We start from the raw sequence: 22,196 nt of genomic DNA, 5'->3' as shown, positions 1-22,196 counted from the left end.
GCAATAAAAAAAAGAAAAACTGTGCTCCAAATTATAGTAGTCCCTTTATTAAACCTTCTTCAAATTACCTTAATTTATATGTTATGTCTTCATCATCCTGGAACCCTGACTGATATCGACCCCAGTGTGAGTTCTGTTGGGATTAGGAATTCTCTGAAGATAATTGTTTCTGTGTGTTGCTTTCAGCCATCTCTGAAGCTGAGGGAGGCAGCTGTCTCCATCACCCTACTCTAATGAATAGATTTCCCCTCAGTTTACCTACAAGGAATATTACTTTTCTGAGGGTCCCAGATCTTGTACATTTCTTATCTCACCACCAGTTTGGTGGAGGCATTTATTCCATCATGTAGTCTTTGGAATTCCATGAAATAAGACATTAACAGGAGCATTTGTTCAGTTTTTTTCATTCTCCAATTGTGGTAGTTTTTATTCTATTCCGGCCACCTGGCCAAGGATTTTTTAGCTTTGCTTTGTGTTTGCAGCTTTGAACAATGCAGAGGTGCTGTGCATGCTTTGCTCTGGGGCCCCATGTTTCTGGAAAATGAAAGCCCAATAGCAATTCCATTTTACCCCCCCTTTAACCTAAGTCGTCTGGGAATTGCAGATCTTTGTGGGGTCCTACTTATTCCTGTTCCCTTTGGCAAGTGACATTCTTTGTACATGATTCTACACATTTCTCCCTCTGTCTCATGTTCTACCTTGGTCTCCACTGCCCATGTATTACCGTATAGAATCTGTTATCTTATAATCAAGAAAACGGCTTAACCAGATCTCTTCAGCCATGTCGTATGACCACTTTCATTCTTCTTTCATTTTCATTTTCTTCTGAGACAGGGTCTCACTCTGTTGCCCAGGCTGGAGTGCAATGGCCCAGTCACAGCTCCCTGCAGCCTCAAACTCCTGGGCTCGAGGGATCCTCCCACCTCAGCCTCCCAAGTAGCAGGGACTACAGGCATGTGCCACCACTTCAGACCACAACATCTAAATTTCACTAAAATAATCATTCTGGGCTTGCAAACAGAGTTCTCTTTACTACATTACAGAAGATGATGCAAAGTCAATTTTGTTAGTTTCCATGTTACATATTCAAAGAATACATCACCACGATGCTGGATTCAGTGATATTTCTCACCTTAAGTGCTATGCTTGCATTGTCACACATCACACAGGAGATAAAGCTGCCAATGGAGAAATAAGATCATCAGTGGAACAAAAGAGAAAGCAGGTGCATCCATTGTTGATACTGAATTAGAACTTGACTAAGATATCAATATTCTTTCCAAATTAATTGGCCTTTGTGCTCTTAGATTTGGTTTTGAATAACTACACGAATCAAGGAAAGTTACACTGATTATTATATGCAGGAATAGCAATCCCAACTTGTTCTCAAATATTGTTGCTAGAATTGTCAGTATCTTATTTGATAGATTATCTGGTTTAATGATAACAATAGAGGATTTTTTTTTTTTGAGTCAGGGCCTCACTCTGTCACCCAGGCTGGGGTGCAGTGGTGCCACGTCAGCTCACTGCAACCTCCATCTCCTGGGTTCAAATGATTCTTTCAACTTAGCTCTCTAAGAATTTGGGACTATAGGTGCACGCCACCATGCCCACCTAATTTTTAAAAATATTTTCTTGTCGAGATGGGGTCTCAGCATGTTGCCCAGGCTGGTCTCAAACTCCTGGACTCAAGTGATCTGCCTGCCTCAGCCTTCCAAAGTGCTGGGATTACAGCTGGAAGCCACTGTGCCCGGCCCTAGGATTTTTTATTGTAAAATAGAATTCTGCTGTCTTTTGAATATACCTGCTCTACTAAAATAGAATATCATAAAAGAAGCCATGCTTCCCTACACACTGTGTGATGAGGACATGGTGGGGACATAGCTCTGTTGCTGATTCTCATTCTGTATTAATAAAGTGACACTTTTTTTTTATGAGGCAGGGTCTCACAATATTGCCCAGGCTGGAATGCAGTGGCTATTCACAGGTGCAATCCCACTACTGATCAGCACGGGAGTTTTGACCTGCTCCATTTCTGACCTGGGCCAGTTCACCCCTCCTTAGGCAACCTGGTGGTCCCCCGCCCCCGGGAGGTCACCATATTGATGCCGAACTTAGTGTGGACACCCGATCAGTATTGTGCACTACAGCCCAGAACTCCTGAACTCAAGTGATCACCAACCTCAGCCTCCCAAGTATCTGGGATTAAAGGTATGTGCCACCACGCCTGGCAAAGTGACACTTACCCCTCTCCACCAGGAGTCCAGAATCTATAGGGTCGGTATCCTTTGACCATCCCTGCCTTGCACTAACTCAATTAAAGGTGGCACTTCTTCCCCTCCCCACCAGGCCCTGAAGACACTGAGATGGAGTCCTGTTGACCATCTTCCCCAGTGCACTGAGGTGAGTGGAAATGGTACCCCAGGCCAGGTGTGGTGGCTAACGCAACTAATCCCAGCACATTGGGAGGCCAAGGTGGGTGGATTACCTGAGCTCAGGAGTTCAAGATCAGCTGGCCAACATGGCAAAATCCCATCTCTACTAAAAATGCAACGATTAGCTGAGCGTGGTGGTGTGTGCCTATAGTCCCAGCTACTCGGGAGGCTGAGGCAGCAGAATCACTTGAACCCAGGAGATGGAGGTTTCAGTGAGCCGAGATCATGCCACTGGCACTCCATCCTGGGAAACAGAGTGAGACTTCATATCAAAAAAGAAAAAAAAAAAAAAAAAAGAAATAAGAAAATGATACCCCTTTCTCTACCCACAAGCACTGCAGAGAAAATAGCTGAAAATGTCCCCAGATTTGTAAATCAATAGATTAAAAAAGTTAATCAAACCAAAACAGATTAAACTCAGGAAATAATTTCATACCAGACACATCCTAATCAAATTTATGAGAATAAAAAAAACAAAGGAAATGACTTGTAGTTGTACTCAGTCAGAACAAAATGACACATTATCTAGAGAGAAAGATTTGAATGACAATGGATTTCTCATCAGACATCATGGAAACCAGAAGGAAGAGGTGCAATATTTTTCAAAAGCTAAAAGAAAAGAAGTTAATTAATACACCAGCTAAAACAGAGTAACCCCGGTCAGCAGCAGAATGTTATAAACAAACAACAAAAAAGCATATAGAGTGTAGGAAGACCCCAAATAGCCAAAGCTATCTTGAGCAAGAAGAATAGGACTATATTTGCTAGAGGCATCACATTACCAGATTTTAAAATACATCACAAAACTATAGAAATCAAAACATCATGGTTCTTGTATTTTTATCCCCAGAGACAAACCATAAACAAAAAACCCAGCATGGTACTGACATAAATACAGATACACTGTCCAGTGGAACGGGGCAGAAAGCCCAGAAATAAACCCTCACATTTAAAGTCAATTGAATTAAAAAAAAAAAAAAAAAAGTACTGAGAACACCGAATGGCGAAAGGACAGTCTCTTCAATAAATGGTATTGGCAATGACAAAGGAAAACTGCAGGCCAATATTCCTGGTCAACATAGATGCAAAAACCCTCAAGAAAATAGTAGCAAACTGAATCTAACAGGAAATCAAAAAGTTAGTTCACCATGATCAAGTAGGCTTCATTCCTGGCAGCAAGGTTTGTTCAACACATGCAAGTCAATAAATATGGTTCCCCACATAAACATAATGAAAAACAAAAAAACCATATGATCATCTCAATGGACACAAAAAAAGCTTTCATTACAATCCAACATCCCTTTGTGACAAAAACCCTAAAGAATCTAGGCATCGAAGGAGCATATCTCAAAATAAGAGCCATCAATGACAAATCCACAGGCAATGTCATAATGAAGGGGCAAAAACTGGAAGCATTCCCTTTGAGAGCTGGCACAAGACAAGGATGCCTACTCTCACCACTCCTAGTCAACATAGTACTGGAAGTCCTAGCTAGAGCAATCAGCCGAGAGAAAGAAATAAAGGGAATTCAAATAGGAAAAAAGGAAGTAAAACTATCTCTTTGTGGAGAATATGACAATATGATTGAATATATATAAAATGTATATTTAATTCCTCCAAAGTGGGTCTTGTTGTGTCACTCAGTCTGGAGTGCAGTGTCACAATCATGGCCCATTGCAGCCTCGACCACAGGACTAAGGTGATCCTCACACCTCAGCTTCTTCTGTAGATGGGACCACAGGTGCATACCACCACGCCTGGCTATTATTATTATTATTTTTTTGTAGAGACAGGGTCTCTGTATGTTGCCCAGGCTGGTCTTGAAATCCTGGGCTCAAGTGATCTTCTTGCCTCAGCCTCTCAAAGTGCTGGGAATACAGGCATGAGTCACTACACTCCATGACAATATGATTCTCTACAAAGAAAACCCTAAAGACTCCCAAATGCTCTGGGAACTGAAAACAACTTCAATCAGTTTCCAGGATACAACAATCAATGTACAAAAATTAGTAGCATTTCCATATACTGATAAGGTTTAATCTGAGAGCCAAATCAAGAATAGAACCTCATTTACAATAGCATTCCCCAAAATAAAACACCTAGGAATACATATACCCAAGGAGGTGAAAGATCTCTATAAGGAAAACTACAGAACACTGCTAGAAGCAATCATAGGCTGGATGCCATGGCTCATGCCTGTATTCCCAGCACTTTGGGAAGTCAAGGTGGGCAGATCACTCGAGGTCAGGAGTTCGAGACCAGCCTGGCCAATATGGCGAAACCCCATCTGTACTAAAAATTCCAAAGTTGGCCAGGTGTGCAGGCAAAGGGACTGTGGTCCCAGCTATTTGAAAGGCTGAGGCAGGGGGACCACCTGAACCCAGGAGGTGGAGGTTGCAGTGAGCCAAGACTGTGCCACTGCACTCCAGCCTGGGCAACACAGCAAGACCCTCTCAGAAAAATAAAGAAATCTAGCTGGCATTAAAAAAAAAGGGAAAAACATTTCATGCTCATGGATTAGAAGGAGCAATATGATTAAAAAGGCCACACTGCCCAAAGCATCAGATTCAATGTTATTCCTATCAAACTATCAATGTCATTTTTCACAGAACTAGAAAAAATTATTCTAAAATTTATATGGAGTCAGGAAAGAGCCTGAATACCCAAAGCAATCCAGAGGAAAAAGAACAAAGCCAGAGGCATCACCTTATCTGACTTCAAACTATGTTATAAAGCTATAATAACCAAATTAGCATGATATTGGTACAAAAACAGAATTAAAACCCTAAGAACAGAAGAGAGAAACCAGAAATAAAGCCACATACCTGCAGCCAACTGATCTTCAACAAAAATTGACAAGAATAAATAATGGGGTAAAGACTCCCTATTCAATAAATGGTGCTGGGATAGCTGGCTAGCCATATGCAGAAGAATGAATCTGGGCCCCTACCTTTCACCATGCACAAAAATCAACTAAACATGGATTAAAGGTTTAGCTGTAAGACCCAAAACTATAGGAGTCCTAGAAGAAAACCAAGTTCTAGACATCAGTGTTGGTTTTGGGAAAGAATTTATGACTCAGTCCTCAAAGGCAATTGCAAGAAAAACAAAAATTGAAAGGTGTGACCTAATTAAACAAAAGAGCTTCTGCACAGGTTGGGCACGGTGATTCACACCTGTAATCCCAACACTTTGGAAGGCTGAGGTGGACAGATCACTTCAAGTCAGGAGTTTGAGACCAGCCTGGCCAACATGGTGAAACCCTGTCTCTACTAAAAATACAGTTAGCTGGGTGTGGTGATGCATGGCTGTAATCTTAGCTACTCAGGAGGCTGAGGCAGGAGAATCACTTGAACCCAGGAGACAGAGGTTGCAGTGAGGTACAGTGGTTGTACCACTGTACTCCAGCCTGTGTAGTGAGACTCCATCTCAAACAAAACAAAACAAAGCTCCTGCACAGCCAAAGAAACTATCAACAGAGTAAACAGACAACCTACAGAATGGGAGAAAATATTCACAAATTGAGCATCTGATAAGGGTCTAATATTCAGAATCTCTAGGGAACTTAACTCAGCAAGTAAAAAACAAATAAACCCATTTTAAAAATGGGCAAACATGGACAGCTCAATGTAGCCTCGAACCCCTGGGCTCAATAAATCCCCCAACCTTGGCCTCTCAGAGTGGTAAAATTACAGGTGTGAGGCACCATACCTGATGATCTCACTTATATATGGAATCTAAGTAAGTTAGACTCATAGATGTAGAAGATAGAACGGTGTTCTAGAGGCTGGGCAGAGTCAGAGCAGGGGGTTAGGGAACAGAGAGGTGTTGGTCAAAGGGTACAATGTTTCATTTCATCAGGAGGAATAAATTCTGTTGAGCATGGTGCCTATAGCTAATAATAACATATATTTCAGAATAGCTCGATGAGATTTTAAATGTTTTCACCACAAATAAATGATAAATATTTGAAGTGATGGATAAGTTAATTAGCCCGATTTGATCATTTGAATGTATACATGCAACAAATTATATAATACCCCATAAATATATACAAATATTTTTTGTCAATTAAACTTTGTTTTTAAACTTAAAAAAAAGACTGGCATGATAGATAAAAAGCATGACCCAAACAGATTCTATCTACAACAAACTCACTTCAAATATATTGACATAAGTAGGTTGAAAGTAAATGAATGGAAAATAGAACATGCAAATATGAACCAAAAGAAAGCAGGAGTGGCTAAATTAGTATTAAAGTAGACCTCAGGGCAAAGAAGATTACCAGGGACAAGGAGAGACATTACACAAAAACAGGAGGACGAATTAACCTGGAAGATACATTAATCCTAAATGTGTATGTGGCAAGCTACAGAGCTGCAAAATATATGAAGTAAAAACTAATAGAACTAAGAGGAGAAAGAATCCATAATAGGAAATTCAACAGTCTCACAGTGGATAGAATCACTAGACTGAAAATCAGAAAGAATAGAGAAGAACTCAAGAAGATCAACCAAGGTGATGTATTGCCATTTATAAAACATTGTGCCCAACAAGAGAAGAATAGACATTCTTTTCAAGCTCACGTGGAACATTCACCAAGATAGAGCATATCCTGGGTCACAAAACAAATTTTAACAAATGTAAATGAATGAAGAAAATATGGAATATGCTCTCTGGCCATAATTGCTTTAAACTAGAAATTGATGACCAAAAAGATTACAATAAAATCTCCAATCCTGGAAATTAAACATACTTTAAAATAGTCCATGGCTCAAAGAGGAAAAGGGAAATAAAGAAGTATATGGAACTGAATGAAAATCAAAATCAAAATCAAAATCTGAGGCTTGCAGCTAAAGCAGTGTTTAGTAGAGAATTTAGAACACCAAATGCTTACATTTTAAAAAATAAGTCAGAAATCAATAATCTAAGCATCCACCTTAAGAAACTAGAAAAGGTCAGGGACAGTAACTCATGCCTGTAAACCCGGAAATTTGGGAGGCCAAGATAGGCAGACTGCTTGAGCCCAGGAATTCAAGACCAGCCTGGGCAAACTGGGCAAACCCCTCTCTCTCTCTCTCTCTCTCTCTCTCTCTCTCTCTCTCTCACACACACACACACAGAGAAAACTACAAACCAATATTCTCCATGAACACAGAAGCCAACAATCATCAAATATTAATAAACTGAATTCAGCAATATGTAAATAGAGTAATATAAAATGAGTAAGTGGGGTTTAGTTTAGGAATGCAAGGCTGATTTGATATTCAGAAAATCCATATATCCAAAAGATAAATGCAGAAAATCCACTGACAATAGCATCCAAAATTGAAATATGTAAGGAGTAAATTGAACCAAGGAGGTAAAAGATTTATATTTTGAAAACTATAAAACACTGATAAAAGATACAGAAGACATGCATAAATGGAAAGCTATGCCATGTTCATGAATTGGAAGAATATCCCATGTTCATGGATTGGAAGAATTAATATTGTTAAAATGTCCATACTCCCCAAAATGACCTACAGATGCAATTCAATCACTATCAAAATTTCAATGACATTCTCCACAGAAATAGAAAAAGCAATCCTAAAAAGACTATGGAACCACAAAAGACACCAAATACTCAAAGCAATCTTGACAAAGAATAAAGCTAGAGGCATCATACTATCTGATTTCAAAAGACATTATAAAGCTATAGTTATCAAAATAGCATGATATTGGCATAAAATCAGACACATTGACCAACAGATCAGAATAAATGATCCCAAAAACAAACCTGCACATTTATAGTCAATTGTTTTTCAACAAAGGTACCAGGAACACATGATGGAATAAGGATAAGCTCTTCATAAAATGCCGTTGGGAAAACTGGATAGCCACAAGAAAGGAAAATAAATTGGGACTTTTTCTCATGTCACATGCAAAACTCAAAATGGATTAAAGACTTAAATATAAAATCTGAAATTGGAAAACTACAAGAAGGAAGTGCTGGGGCAAAGTTCTGTGACATCGGTCTAGGCAATGAGTTTTCGGATATGACCCCAAATGCACAGGTCAAAGCAAAAATAGGTAAACGGGATTGCATCAACCTAAAAAGTTTCTGCACAGGAAAGAAAACAGAACAAAGAGACAACCTATGGAATGGGAGAAAATATTTGTAAATCATACATCTGATAAGGGTTAATATCCAAAATATGTAAAAACTCTAACTCCATAACAAGAAAACCACCATATAAAAATGGGTGAAGGTTCTTTATTGCCAATTTTCCACAGAAGACATAAAATAGCCAACAAGTATGTGAAAAAATGCTTAACATTATGAATTATCAGGAAATGCAAATTAAAAATGCAATCAGATACTACCTCATTAGAGGTGTTAGAATGGTTATGGTCAAAAAGATGAAAGATAAACAAGTGTTGATGAAGATGTGAAGAAAAGGGAACCCATGTCCATTGTAGGTGGGAACGTAAATTAGTACGGCCATTATGGAAAACCAACATGAAATTTCCTCAAAACACTAAAATAGGATTATCATATGATACAGCAATCCCACTTCTGGGTATACATCCAAAGGAACTGAAATCAGTATGTTGAAGAGACATCTGCACTCTCATTACTCCCATGTTCACTTCAGCATTATTCACAATAGTGAAGATAATGGAACAGACCCAAGTGTACATCAGTGGATGAATGAAGAAAATATGGTATATGTGTACACACACACACACACACACACACACACACACACAAAATGGAATATCATTTAGCCTTAGAAAAGAAGGAAATCTTGTCATGTACAACAGCATGGATGAAGCTGGAGGTCACTGTGTTCAGTGAACTAAGGCAAGCACAGAAAGACAAATACTGCATCACCTCACTTATGTGTGACTCTTCAAAAAAGAAAAAAAAAATCGAACTCACAGAAGCAGAGAGTAGAATGGTGGTTAACAGAGGCCAGGAGGGAGAGGGAACAAGGAGGTGCTGGTCAAGGGGCCCAACGTTTCCGTTAGGCAGGAGGAATCAGTTTCAGAGATCTGTGGCCTGGCATGGTGACTGTGGTTCCTAATAGCCTATCATATCTACAAATTTGCTGAGAGTAGATTTTAAGTATTTTTACCACAAAAATAAGCATATGAAGTGATTGATATATTAGATTTAATCATTCTATAATATATATATGAAGACATCACATTGTACCCCATAAATATATAATTGTTATTTATTAAAGATTAATAAGATACTCTGTCCTGACCACTAACTAAAAAGAAAATCAACATAATTCATCTTACTAAGAATCTGGCCGGGCGCGGTGGCTCATGCCTGTAATCCCAGCACTTTGGGAGGCAAGATGAGCAGATCACGAGGTCAGCAGATTGAGACCATCCTGGCGTACATGGTGAAACCCCGTCTCTACTAAAAATACAAAAAATTTGCTGGGTATGGTGGTGTGTGCCTGTAGTTCAAGCTACTCAGGAGGCTGGAGCAGGAGAATTGCTTGAACCCAGGAGGCAGAGGTTGCAGTGAGCCGAAATTGTGCCACTGTACTCCAGCCTGGTGACAGAGTGAGGCTCCATCTCAATTAAAAAAAAAAAAGAAAGAAAGAAAGGAAAAGAAAGAATACTGCTTATTCACAGATGACATGATTGTCTACATAGAGAAAGCACAAAGGATCTATTAATCTATGAATAAAAGCTATTAGAATAAATGAGTTTAGCAAGGTTGCAGGATACAAGGTTAATATACAAAAGTCAGTCATATTTCTATATACTAGTAATGAAAAATGGAAATTGAAATAAGACAGTACTCTTTACAATAGCACCAAAAACATGAAATATTTAGGTATAAATTTTACAAATATGTGCAAGACCTTTATGCTAAAAACTGCAATAACACTGATAAAGAAATTAAAGATGGCCTAAAATCAGTAAGAGACTTTCAGGTTCATGTATTTAAAGAGCCAAAACAGTAAAGATGCCGATTTCCTTCTAATTACTCTCTAGATCCAAACAAATTTCAATATAAATCTCAGCAGAATTTTTATGACAATTTACAAACCAATTCTAAAATTCACTTGGAAAATGAGGGAATCAGAATAGTCTGAATAATTTTGCAAAAGAACAAATTAGAGGACTCACATTATTTGATTTCAAAGTTTCTATAAAGTTACATTTTCAATGTAGTGTGTTATTTGATAAAAGATACACATATAGATGATTGGAACAAAGAGAAAGTCTGAAAATCAGCCCATGTAAATATGGTCGATTTTGGACAAAGGTACACAGGCAATTCAATGGAGAAAGAAGAGTTTTTTCAACAAATGATGCCGAATCATTGAATAGTCACATGCAAAAAATACACATTGATCTTCCCTTTCCCTTATAAAATTTAACTCAAAATGCATCAGAGACATAAATGTGAAACTCAAAACTATAAAACTTTTAGAGGAAATTTAAGAACATCTTCTGTGATCTTGGGTTAGGCAAAGATTTCATAGATACAATCCCCCAAGCCCAGTCATTTTAGAAGAAAAATTGTACTTCAAAGTTAACACTTGTTTTTCGAAAGACACTGTGAAGAGAATAGAAAGACAAACCAGAGTGGGAGAAAATATTTGCAAACTCTTATCAGATAAAAGACTTGTATACCAAATATATAAGCCACTTTCAAAACTCAATATTAAGAAACTCACTGTTAATCCAATTAAAAAATAGGTCAAAAGATTTGAACAAATGCATCAAAGAAGACATGTGAATGGGAAATAAGAAATTGCTCAATGTCATTGGGAAAAGGCACGGTAAATATCACAATGAGGAATCACCACACACCCATTCAAATGGAAGAGAGAAAACAAATCCAGGGAAGTATCTGAAATTACTGAAAGGAAATAACTATTTAAGATTGGTGTAGGCTAAGATTTATTAGATATGACACAGAGAGCAAAAAGCATGAAAGTCAGCTAAGCATGATTACAGATACTGAAAGAATTTTTGTCTCAAAACACTGGAAATAACTTATCTAAACATAGAAATTCTCCTTTTAAAAAAGTTAATACCATGACCATCCATTAAAATGCATAAATTGATGTTAAAAAAAAAAGTTAATAGCAGCTGCATGATACCTCCTTGTGTGGACATACGACGGTCATGTAAACAATCTCATGTCTGGGCAGTTAGGGAGCTTCAGCTCTTGACTGTCACAAATGCTGTAATGAACGGCCAATGTACTTGAATCATTGGAGATAGACCTTCACAGTAAATTCTTTTTAATGGCATTGGCAGTGCAAAGGATATATGTCTTTTCTTAGATGTTGCCAAAAAAAGCACTATAAGCATTATGATGACTAGCAATAATCTGGAAGAAAATGCCTGTAAAGTTTTAAGAGACAAGAATTCTACATGTACTACATGAAATCTCAAGAAAAACAATATGCAAGCAAACTAGGGGCAAAAATCAGCAAAATGGAGGGAAAGGCAGCTCACTGAAGCAGCAACCAAGTGACTAATGGACTCACAAAAGGTACAACTCAGTACGTAGAGACAGAGTATTGAGGTCAGAATCTATCCACTGCTTATGGGAATATAAATTGAGAGCCTCCTTGGGAAGACCTTTAACATCTATTGCAAGTGCCATGACTTCAAGAACACTAGCAATTCTCTTTTCAGGCATGAGTTTACTGATGACTATCCTCAAAGAATCTTAAAAAAAATAAAATCCCGGTTCTCCCTTCATTCATTTTGATGTAGAAATTAGAAGTTTTTGGCCAGCCACAGTGGCTCACCCTGTAATCCCAGCACTTTGGAAGGTTGAGGTGGGCAGATCCTGAGGTCAGGAGATGCAGACCACCATGGCCAAGATGATTAAACCCTGTCTCTACTAAAAATACAAAAATTAGCTGGGCGTGGTGGCAGGTGCTAATCCCAGTTACTCGGGAAGCTGAGGCAGGAGAATCGCTTGAACCAGGGAGTCGGAGGTGGCAGTGAGCTGAGATTGTGCCACTGAACTCCAGCCTGGTGACAGAGCAATATTCCATCTAAAAAAAACAAAGTTTCAGGGTAGATTTAAGTCACAAAGCAGAGCTTACCCATGTGATATGTGATTACGCCATGTATTATCCAGGTGACAGCAGCTCCTGAGGTATGGAGGGCGGCCTCCCTCTTCCCACATGTAGAGGTGCACAGAGTTGTGGGATGTGGTCAGCACATAGAGAGCATCCTTCCAAGGATAGCCAGAGTTAGTGGCCAAAGAGTCAAAGTCAGACCAAAAAGCAGTGGAGGAGAATCATACATACCACCCAGAAGTTGTTGATGGCTGTCTGGTGGTCCTGAAATCGTTGCAGCAGGAAGCCAGTGATGCTGAAGAGGAGCAAGTATGGCCCACTGGGAAAGACGATCAAATATCCATCACTGGCTCCTATCCAGGTAGGGTGCTCCAGATGAGGTGGCAACTGGAAACTTGAGATCTCATATGCTGTTTTCATGTAAAACACACACACACCCCCCGAAGTGAAGATCAGATCACTAAAAGAACAGTATCCTTACACTGAATAAAAAAGCATCATCTCCACTTCCACAGACTTCATGCCAGGGAGGAAGATGAAGGTTAGTCCAGTGGCCTGACAAACACGTGTCACTGACCGTGGTAACACGTGCTAGGACACAGGAACAGAAGTTTGTGGACAATAAACACTCACTTGGGCCTTGAGGCAAAACGTGTAGTGGGAAGGAGCATTGGAACCCAGGCCCTGAAACATGATGGAAATCTCTACATGTTCGCCCAAGAGGGCAGGGTGAGGGGTAGAGATCAGCATGGGCATTGGAGTCAAACAGGGGTGGGTTCACCCCCAGCTAAAGAAATCCCCTGCTCCCTCTACACAGACTGACCATTTACATGGATTTATAGCTTCACATGAATGCCTGTGTGATGAGGAAGAGAAACACGTGTTTCTAATGTGGCACAGCCTACCTTGGACGACTGTTTGGCTTCCAGTATTCCTGGTTGTTAGATCAAAGGTGAAAAATTCTGTCTTTCTTCCACGGCGATTATGGGACATCAGTGTTATCCTGTTTTTCTTCTTTGGGTTCCAGCAGGCAGTGGTGCAGAATTTATGTGGGAGAAAGGTAGACAGAGGAGCGCTGCCTTCTGATGGTCTCAGTAAGTCCTCTGCGAGGAACACCTAAAGCCAGCATCATGTGCGAGGTCAGGGGCAGGGAACTTACAGCCCCTCAGTACAGGAGTGACTCCAGAGGAGCCTTCTCAGAAATCCTCATCCTGTGGCCAAAGCTTTGTTCAACCTCTCAGGAGTGATGAGTAGTCACTGCGTGTCACTCCAACATACAAGGAGTGCACTGTCTTCCTAACCTTCCTGTCCTGTTCACAGAACAATGTCCCTGAAGCATGCCAAGGGGTTACGAAACCATCTTGCTATGTGGAACCCTTGGTCATGCTGAGGTTGGCTAAGCAGATTTTCCCTTTTGGGGAACAAGTCAAGGGCTGTGTGGCTTTTACTACCTGCCTTCTGAACTCCTCCCTCTTTGGTGCCCAGTCCACCGGTGCCACCCTACAAATGGCCTGCTCTGAGGCCAAAGGCCTCCTCAGAGTGACATTCAGAGGCTGAGGCATAGTCACTTGCTTTTGGACTTCTCTATACTTTCCAGCCAACAGAGATAAAAGTAAAGTAAAGAAGGCCAAAGAGAACAAGGTCAAAGAGCTTTTTGTAAAACAAACAAAAAAAAATGTTTTTTTAAGAGGCAGGGTCTCAGCATGTTGCCCAGGCTAGCGTGCAGTGACTATTCACAGATGCAGTCCCCATACTGATCAGCATGGGAGTTACAACCTGTTTGGTTTCTGACCTGGGCCAGCAGACCCCTCCTTATGCAACCTGGTGGTCCCCTGCTCCCTAGAGGTAAACATATTGATGCCAGACTTAGTGTGGACACCCTATCAGACTAGAACTCCTGGGCTCAAGCGATCCTCCCACCTCAGCCTTCTGAGTAGGCGGGACTATAGGTGCACACCACCATGCCCAGCAATCCCTATTTCTTGATACCTGTCTCACCCTCTTCCATCTCTGTGGCAAATCTGGGCTTCATGGACAAGTTTTCATTAACATTGGCCATGGCAACTGGATGCTGTTGCTTCAAAGAGCATTGCTTCCCGACTATCACAATGGATTCCTCTTGTGATGTGGTCTTAGAGAGGAAGGAGCAGTGTGCCCGGACCTCACTGAGCTCTGCAGTTTCTCTACATGCTTCCTAACTTGACATTCCCAACCTGAAGTTGGAATACACACAACAGCACCTACCTGTGGAAAGGCACGACTGTATGTCCCACATGCAAACACCCATTTCTTGTCAGGAGAGCAGCGTAGAAGTACAATAGCACATTGAAATGCAGTAACTTTAGAAACATCTCTTAACTCAGGCAGCGTAAATGTGTAGATGTCACCCGCAGCATCGCCAACCTGAAACCAAGGCATCCCCACCACATCAATAGGAAGATACGTGAAACCCTGGAGTACATAGGAGGCAGCACTGTCAGCTGCAAGACACGCCACCGTTTCTTCAGTCACAGAATGGAGATCCATACCTCTGACCGGTCTAGCATGAGATATTGTTGGGATAATCCCATGGAATAAAACTTTCCAAGCCCCAAAGCATTCTTCTCAAGGACACTTATTCATTAGCACATAAACGCTATACTTTTTCACAGTGTCACCCCAAAGCCATCTCTCCTCCTCGACTGTCCCTGACCAAGTTCATGGACTGGAAAAAACACACTTGAAAGAAGAGGCACATATAAAGTAATTCAGGAAGTTCCTGGCTTTTTGTTTTTAGAAGAATGGCTGGGGAAATGTACTTGAGGCAGGTCAAGGGCCAAGATAGCATGGAGGTTTATATAACAACATTCACTGGCAAATTGTGATTGACTTGCAGGGTATGTAGAAGGAATGACTACAAAAAGAGAAATAGGCTGGGCGCGGTGGCTCACGCCTGTAATCCCAGCACTTTGTGACGTTGAGGCAGCTGGAAAACGAGGTCAGGAGTTTGAGACTAGCCTGGCCAGCATGGTAAATCCCCATCTCTACTAAAAATACAAAAAATTAGCTGGGCATGGGGGCACGTGCCTGTAGTCCCAGCTACTCGGGAGGCTGAGGGAGGAGAATTGCTTGAACCTGGCAGGCAGAGGTTGCCGTGAGCTGAGACGTGCCACTGCACTCCAGCCCGGGTGACAGAGCAAGACTGTCTCAAAAAAAGAAGAAAAAAGCACTAGATACGACAGTAATGTGACACGGATGCCTGTCAAGACAGTGGGCATTTGATATTTTGGCCCCTTCTAAATTCAGGGCTCACTTACCATCAGGAATGGGCCATCCTTTGTGAGATGGGCTTCCATGCAATAACAGGTCTCTGGCATGGGGAGAGCGGCCAGAGGATCCTTGTCCTGACAATTCCAGACTTTGATCATTTTGCTCATATCCTCAGTGATGACGAGATGCATCTGAGGGAGGGTTACCAGATTTGAGAATTGGAACTTCTGGACTGGGCTTGACCAGATCATGGTGCCCTAGAGAACGAGAGTAACACGATCTGTGTTCCAGGAACTCTTATACCTTCTGTGCCTTCATTCTGCCCATGTTTATTTGGAAGCCTCTTCCAAATGAGATCTTCTTGCTTCTGGGCAAAGGATATGAAAATTCTCCACACCTCAATATTTGGGAGGAGTGAACATGAAAACAGGAATTATGCACTACGCTCAGACATAAGAACTTGGTTCATTACAGGCATAAAGAATGATCAGGCTTGCTGGGTTCAAACCACCTCTGCCTCTTACTAACAAGGCACCTTCAGCAAGTCACTTTCTATCATGACTTCTAATGAGGCTGTCATTACCTTTCACAACTCATGAAACATACTTAGAATTCTGCATAGGACACAGTAGGAACCCAAAACATATTAAGTAACATGAAAATTGTTATTCCTTCATCAACCTTGTACATTACATACAAGATAGAATGCTTGTCTTTCTAGATGATTCTTCAGTCTTTTAAACAAATTGTGAAGTATATCACATAGGAAGAGAGCACGAAGTTTGCTAAATTATCACAAGTGAATACCAATGCACCACTTCTAAGCCCTCCCAGAGTCCCCTCCTCATGCTCTATTCACAACTCCCTGGCACTCAAATGTCATCACTATTTTGATTCCTCACAGTATAACAAGTTGCCTGTGCGGTCACATCTATGGTCATGAAACCAAGCATCCCAACATTTAGTGGCTTAAAACAGGCTTTTGCTATCTCACAGTTTCTTCTGATCAGAAATTCAGGTGCAGCTTGAGGGTAAAGTCCAGTTTCACTTCCAAGATGGCGCCGTCATCCAGCTTTGTCAGTTGGAGCTGGCTGCTGGCAGCGGTCCTCAGTCCCTCTCCACACAGATCTCTCTGGAGGGCTGCTGAGAGCTCTCACAACACTGGCTGGACTTCCAAGAGCTAATGATCCATGAGTGAAGAACTGTCTTCTGTGACATAGCTTCAGAAATTAGACTCCATAATTTCCACAATATCCTATTGGTCCCACAGGTCAGCCCTATTCACTGCAGCCGTGGACTACACAAGATCGATCGTGATGATTGTGGGGCAAAGGCATTAGGGCCATCTCAGAGACTGGCAGCCACAGTCTGCTCCATAGCCTCCAATGATTCACTTCCCCCCATGTGAAAATACATTCACCATCTCCCAATGCCCTCAAATGTCTCATACCATTATAGTATCATTGCAAATCTAGGATCTCATTGTTTCTAGGTCCAGGTATAGATGAGGCTCTTTAGATTCAGTTTCTCTTGATGTGAAAATCTTCAAACTAGATATACACATTATCTGTCCCTCACCATCCCCAAAGTACAAGTGTGGGGTAAGCATAGGATAACATAGTCACTGTCATTCAGAAAGGTGAAAATGGAAACATAGGAATCTCTGCTAAAGACATTCTGAAATCCAACAGAGAACATGCTGGCAGTTTGTGGATTAGCACTCAAGGCCCGAGAAAGATTTTTCATGACTCTTGGTTCTACTCTCTGGGCTTTTGATTCTGTCTGAGTCATCCTTCACTTTCTATATATGGCGGCCCGATTTTTTTAGCTAAATAGTTTTGGTAGTCTGCTTCCTGCCTGTAAAAGTTTGGAAATCCAAAAGGCCTCTTTGCCTTTTGTGTTGTTTTGGCCCCTTTACATCCAAGCTGGCAGTGTTTCTGCCAGTGTAATTCTCTTTAACAAAAACTTTGTGGGTCTCCCAAGAACCTCACTGCACTTTCCACCACTAGATAAAGCCACACTCAGTTTTTGAGATAAATCCTTTGTGCACCTTGGAGGTGATCTGAGATAGAGACCATGTTCTGAAAAAGCCAATATAACAAACGCCAATCATTGACAAAGAGGCAATAGAACAGTGATAAAGATGCACAAAATCCAAAATTATTCCAGAAATGCACTGATGTTACTGGTAGAAAACAAATCCTGTACAAATTTATTGATAGAAACACATGTTAAAAAGAATTCTCAGGTGTGTGTGGTGGCTCACACCTGTAATCCCAGCACTTTGGGAGGCTGAGGCTGGCAGATCACTTGAGGCCAGAAGTTGGAGAACAGACTGGCCAACATGATGAAACCCTGTCTCTACTAAAAACACAAAAATTAGCCAGGCATGTTGGCGTGTCCCTGTAATCCCAGCTACTCAGGAGGCTGAGGCACAAGAATTGCTTGAACTCAGGAGGTGGAGGTTGCAGTGAGCCTTGATCACACCACTGCACTCCAGCCTAGGCAAGAGTGAGACTGTTTCAAAAAAAAAAAAAAAAAAAAATTGAATTATCTGTGTCTCTGGTCCAAATGAAAAGGTCGCAAATTACAAAATAGAAAACCTGATTTGAAACTTTGTCTTTGTTACCACTTCCGAGCATTTTCCTCTGGGCACTTCCGTGCCATATATGGAACAGGATGGACACCAGGATGCAGCACTTTTGCTACACATTGGCCAGACTCACCTCTTGCACATCCCAGGCACAAAGCTCTTTCTTTGGAGAGACACTACAAATGATTGACTTCTGTTCATCCATTGTAAAGCTATTTCCTGAGAGATAAGCCAAACCGGCTTCAAAGGCTAGAAGGAAACACAGAAGACTTGGCCAACAGATAAGGGATGATCCAAACCCAGTGAAGATAATTTTAAATATTTCTGTACCCTCTTAGGAGGGTTTGGGTAGCAGTATGGAGAAGATAGAAATTGAGCTCCAGAGTCATCCAAACACAGGTTCCCATGGCAGACTGGCCATTTGGGAGATGTTGGCCAACTGGCTTTTCCTTTTTATCCTCAGTTTCCATAGATATAAAATGCATATTAAAATGTCTCCATCAGGCCAGGCGTGATGGCTCACACCTGTAATCCCAGCACTTTGGGAGGCAGAGGTGGGTGGATCACCTGAGGTTGGGAGTTGGAGACCAGCCTGACCAACATAGTGAACCCCTGTCTCTACTAAAAATACAAAATTAGCCAGGCCTTGTGGCAGGTGCCTGTAATCCCAGCTACTCAAGAGGCTGAGGCAGGAGAATCATCTGAACCCAGGAGGTCGGACATCTCACCACTTTACTGGAGCCTGGTGACAAAATGTGACTTGGTTATTTAAAAAAAAAAAAAGTGTTATTAGGATTAGGCCAGGCACAGTGGCTCCTGCCTGGAAGGCCAAGGTGGCAGGATCACTTGAGCTCAGGAGTTCCAGACTTTTTGATAACAAAGTCAGACCTAATCTCTACAAAAAATGAAAAAGTTATGACCAGACATGATGGCTTATGTCTGCAATCCCAGCACTTTGGGAGGCCAAGGCAGGTGGATCATTTGAGGTCAGCAGTTCAAGACGAGCCTCGCCAATATAGTGAAACCCAATCTCTACTAAAAATTTAAAAATTAGCCAGGCATGGTAGTACACACCTGTAGTCTCAGCTACTCAGGAGGCTGAGGCAGGATATTGCTTGAACTCAGGAGATGGAAGGTGCAGTGAGCCAAGATGGTGCCATTGCACTCTAGCCTAGAGGACAGAGTGAGACTACACCTCAAAAAAAAAAAAAGTTACCTGGGTATGGTGGTATGCCCCTGTAGTCCCAGCTATTCAGGAGGCTGAGGCAGGAGGATCTCTTGAGCCCAGGAAGTTGAGGCTGCAGCTGTAGAGCCTCTGAATGTATGTATTTATTTAGAGACAGGCTCTGGCTCTGTCACCCAGGTTAATTTGTTTTAATTTTGTATAGAGATGGGGGTCCCACTTTGCTGCCCAGGCTGGTCTGGAACTCCTAGGCTAAAGCAGTCTGCCCACCTTGGCCTCTCAAATTTCTGGGATTACAGGCATGAGCCACTGTGCTCAGCCAAGCCTCTGTTTTTTAAAGAGTTTCGCATTAATATTTGATTCTGATTTTTATTCTGGGAGGGATGGGAAGCCTTAGGAAAAAAGGGGTAACAGGACCTGATTTTATGTTGTGACAAAATCTCTCTAGTTTCTTCATTCAGCAGAGACAGTGGGGACAAGAGAGGAAGCAGGGAGCTGTCACGTGGCTATCATGGCGGCCCAGTCTGATTCAATTCTAATTCCCTTTCCCTTCACTGAATGAGAACACACAACTTCACACAGCAAAAATCCAATAGAGTGGACTTCTGAAAACAAGTTGCTCATGTTCCTCTAGGGCACCTGTCCCCATACCAGTGTTCTCAGTTATTCTGTAGATAAAGTTATCAGGCTGTGCCAATGACAACCGAAGCTCCTTCCTTCTTTGGTGCAGGAACAATTGCTTCCATGTGTGTGCACCCAGGTGTTGATCGGTGACGTTGCTGCAGTCCCATCTCTGCAGAGAGTGTGCCCTGGAAACAGTCAGAATCCCATCAGGCTGTGCTCAGTCATTTCACCTCCTCAGAGCCCCGGTGACATCACAACCCCCTACTCACACTCACTTTCCTGTGTGCCTCTCACAACACAGCCACACACAGGCCTCGGTACACAGCATGGGTACACAGTCAGACGCTCTCCTCTCCCCTTCCCTCCTTACCCTTTCCCTTCCATGACTCACCTCCACAGGTAATTGCTGTCTGCAACCCTATTCCAATCCTATGGAGAGAAAGGAAGAGACAAGCAGGCAATCGGTTACATCAGAGAGCAGAGGCAATGCTCTGCTATTATTTGTTCTGGGAGCCGGACCCGCACAGGTTACTCAGATGGGATTCCAGCTCGCAAAGCCCTCCCAGTGTGGGGAGATGAGGAAACGGGAACAAGAGACCTATCACTGCTAATACAGGCACGTGGTATTCCCATGAGTTCAGAGGAAGAAGTGCTGATTTCCTAGGGCTTGAAATGGGAGCCTCAAGGACTGTTTAGTCAGCGCAGCTCTTGGATGTCAGTTTGTCCTTCTTGTTTAACAGAATATGAGGCCCTCACAGTGAAGGATGCTAACCCCACACCCTCCATGTATCCTCCTGCTATTCTGCACTGTAGTCAAACTGGTGGGGAGAGGCAGCGGGCGTGTGGGGCAGTGGGAGGTGAAGGCCTTTACCTTGTTCACCTGGGAAACCTGCAGCAAGCTGAATACGTCCAGGAAAGAGAAGATCCGCTTCAAAGCTAAGTCAGGCAATCGGATCTCCATTTTCCACGCCTGAACCCACACCCACTCTCCTTTCTCCTCTCCGGGTTGCTCTGAATTTAAAGGCTTGGCCAACGTCTGCAGCACTTGTAAAGGTTTTCACCTGTGCCCATCTGCCTGCGGTAGAGACAAGCTGCAGGTGTGCAGACTCCCGGGCTGACCTCCACCCCAGCCTCTCCCCTGGGCCGGGTCCACACAGCTGGCGGCATCCCTACCTCAACTCACTTGTTAGTTCATGGTTTAGAGGAGCTCAGCAGCACCTGTGCACTGTGACTGGCAGCGCAGAACCTGGGGCAGCCCCAGGTGCAGATGAAGGTGTCAGGACCCTCTAGGAAATGTCACCGAATGCACTCACTTGGATCAGGTCTGAGCGTCCCTATGACTCTATTTAAGTTCCAAACTCCCAGAATGAGAGTCTGCTTGCCCGGTGTCTGCCTACCTTGGGACCTTGAATCTGGTGAGTGGGGCTCATCTCTCAGCGCCAGCACGGCCTCTGGGTTTCTACCTTCTCGCATTTAACTTTGCAGTGGAAGAGAAAGCACGTGCCAAGCCGACTTCTCTACCGAGTTCTGCGGGAAGGGAGAAGGCCTTGTCTGGGATGGCTCTCCCAGCCAGTGGCCTCCCTGGGATGTGACGCTTTCCCACAGTTACGGATCTCCCAGGAACCTGACAAGTCATTCTGGGATTCTTCTAAAGACAGTGGCGTGGTCTGAGGATTTGTGTCCTCCAAAATTCCAATGCTGAAATTCTACCCCTCAGTGTGATTGGAGGTGGGGGGCCTTGGGAGGTAAGTGGGTCACAGGCGGAGTCCTCGTGGTGGGACCAGTGCCCTTATAAAAGAGACCCCGAGAGCTCTCTAGCCCTGTTTACGTCATGTGGGGACATGGCGAAGGTGGCAGCTGCAACCTGGAAGAAGGCCCGCACCAGAACCTGACCACGCTGCCAGCTGGATCTTGGACTTCTCGCCTCCAAAATCGTAAGAAATAAATCTGTTGTTTGTAAGCCACCCAGTCTGTGGTACTTCGCTGCAGCATAAGACGGGGGTCCCTCTGTGAGGCTCAGCGGCCAACCCTTCTTAAAACTGCCACCTCCC

At 42.5% G+C, this 22,196-nt stretch overlaps 1 protein-coding gene across 1 annotated transcript; it reads right to left on the bottom strand.

Moving 5' to 3' along the window:
* Positions 1-1,078: 1,078 nt before the first annotated feature.
* Positions 1,079-21,106, bottom strand: LOC135270778 (F-box/WD repeat-containing protein 12-like). Its single transcript, XM_064366777.1, has 10 exons — positions 21,017-21,106; positions 20,537-20,574; positions 20,173-20,330; positions 18,472-18,587; positions 15,793-16,002; positions 14,741-14,899; positions 13,402-13,612; positions 12,728-12,906; positions 12,521-12,651; positions 1,079-1,178 (listed from the first exon to the last, which is right to left on the bottom strand). Exons 1-10 carry the CDS (start codon positions 21,104-21,106, stop codon positions 1,079-1,081), a joined length of 1,392 nt encoding a protein of 463 aa, XP_064222847.1.
* Between the last annotated feature and the right edge of the window lie 1,090 nt (positions 21,107-22,196).

The sequence above is a fragment of the Aotus nancymaae genome, unplaced genomic scaffold (assembly GCF_030222135.1).
Source record: "Aotus nancymaae isolate 86718 unplaced genomic scaffold, 86718_ANA_hifiasm-v0.15.2.pri h1tg000067l, whole genome shotgun sequence".
NCBI lineage: Eukaryota > Metazoa > Chordata > Mammalia > Primates > Aotidae > Aotus > Aotus nancymaae.
Note: the sequence above shows the minus strand (reverse complement) of the source record. Positions and strands in the feature narration are given on the sequence as shown.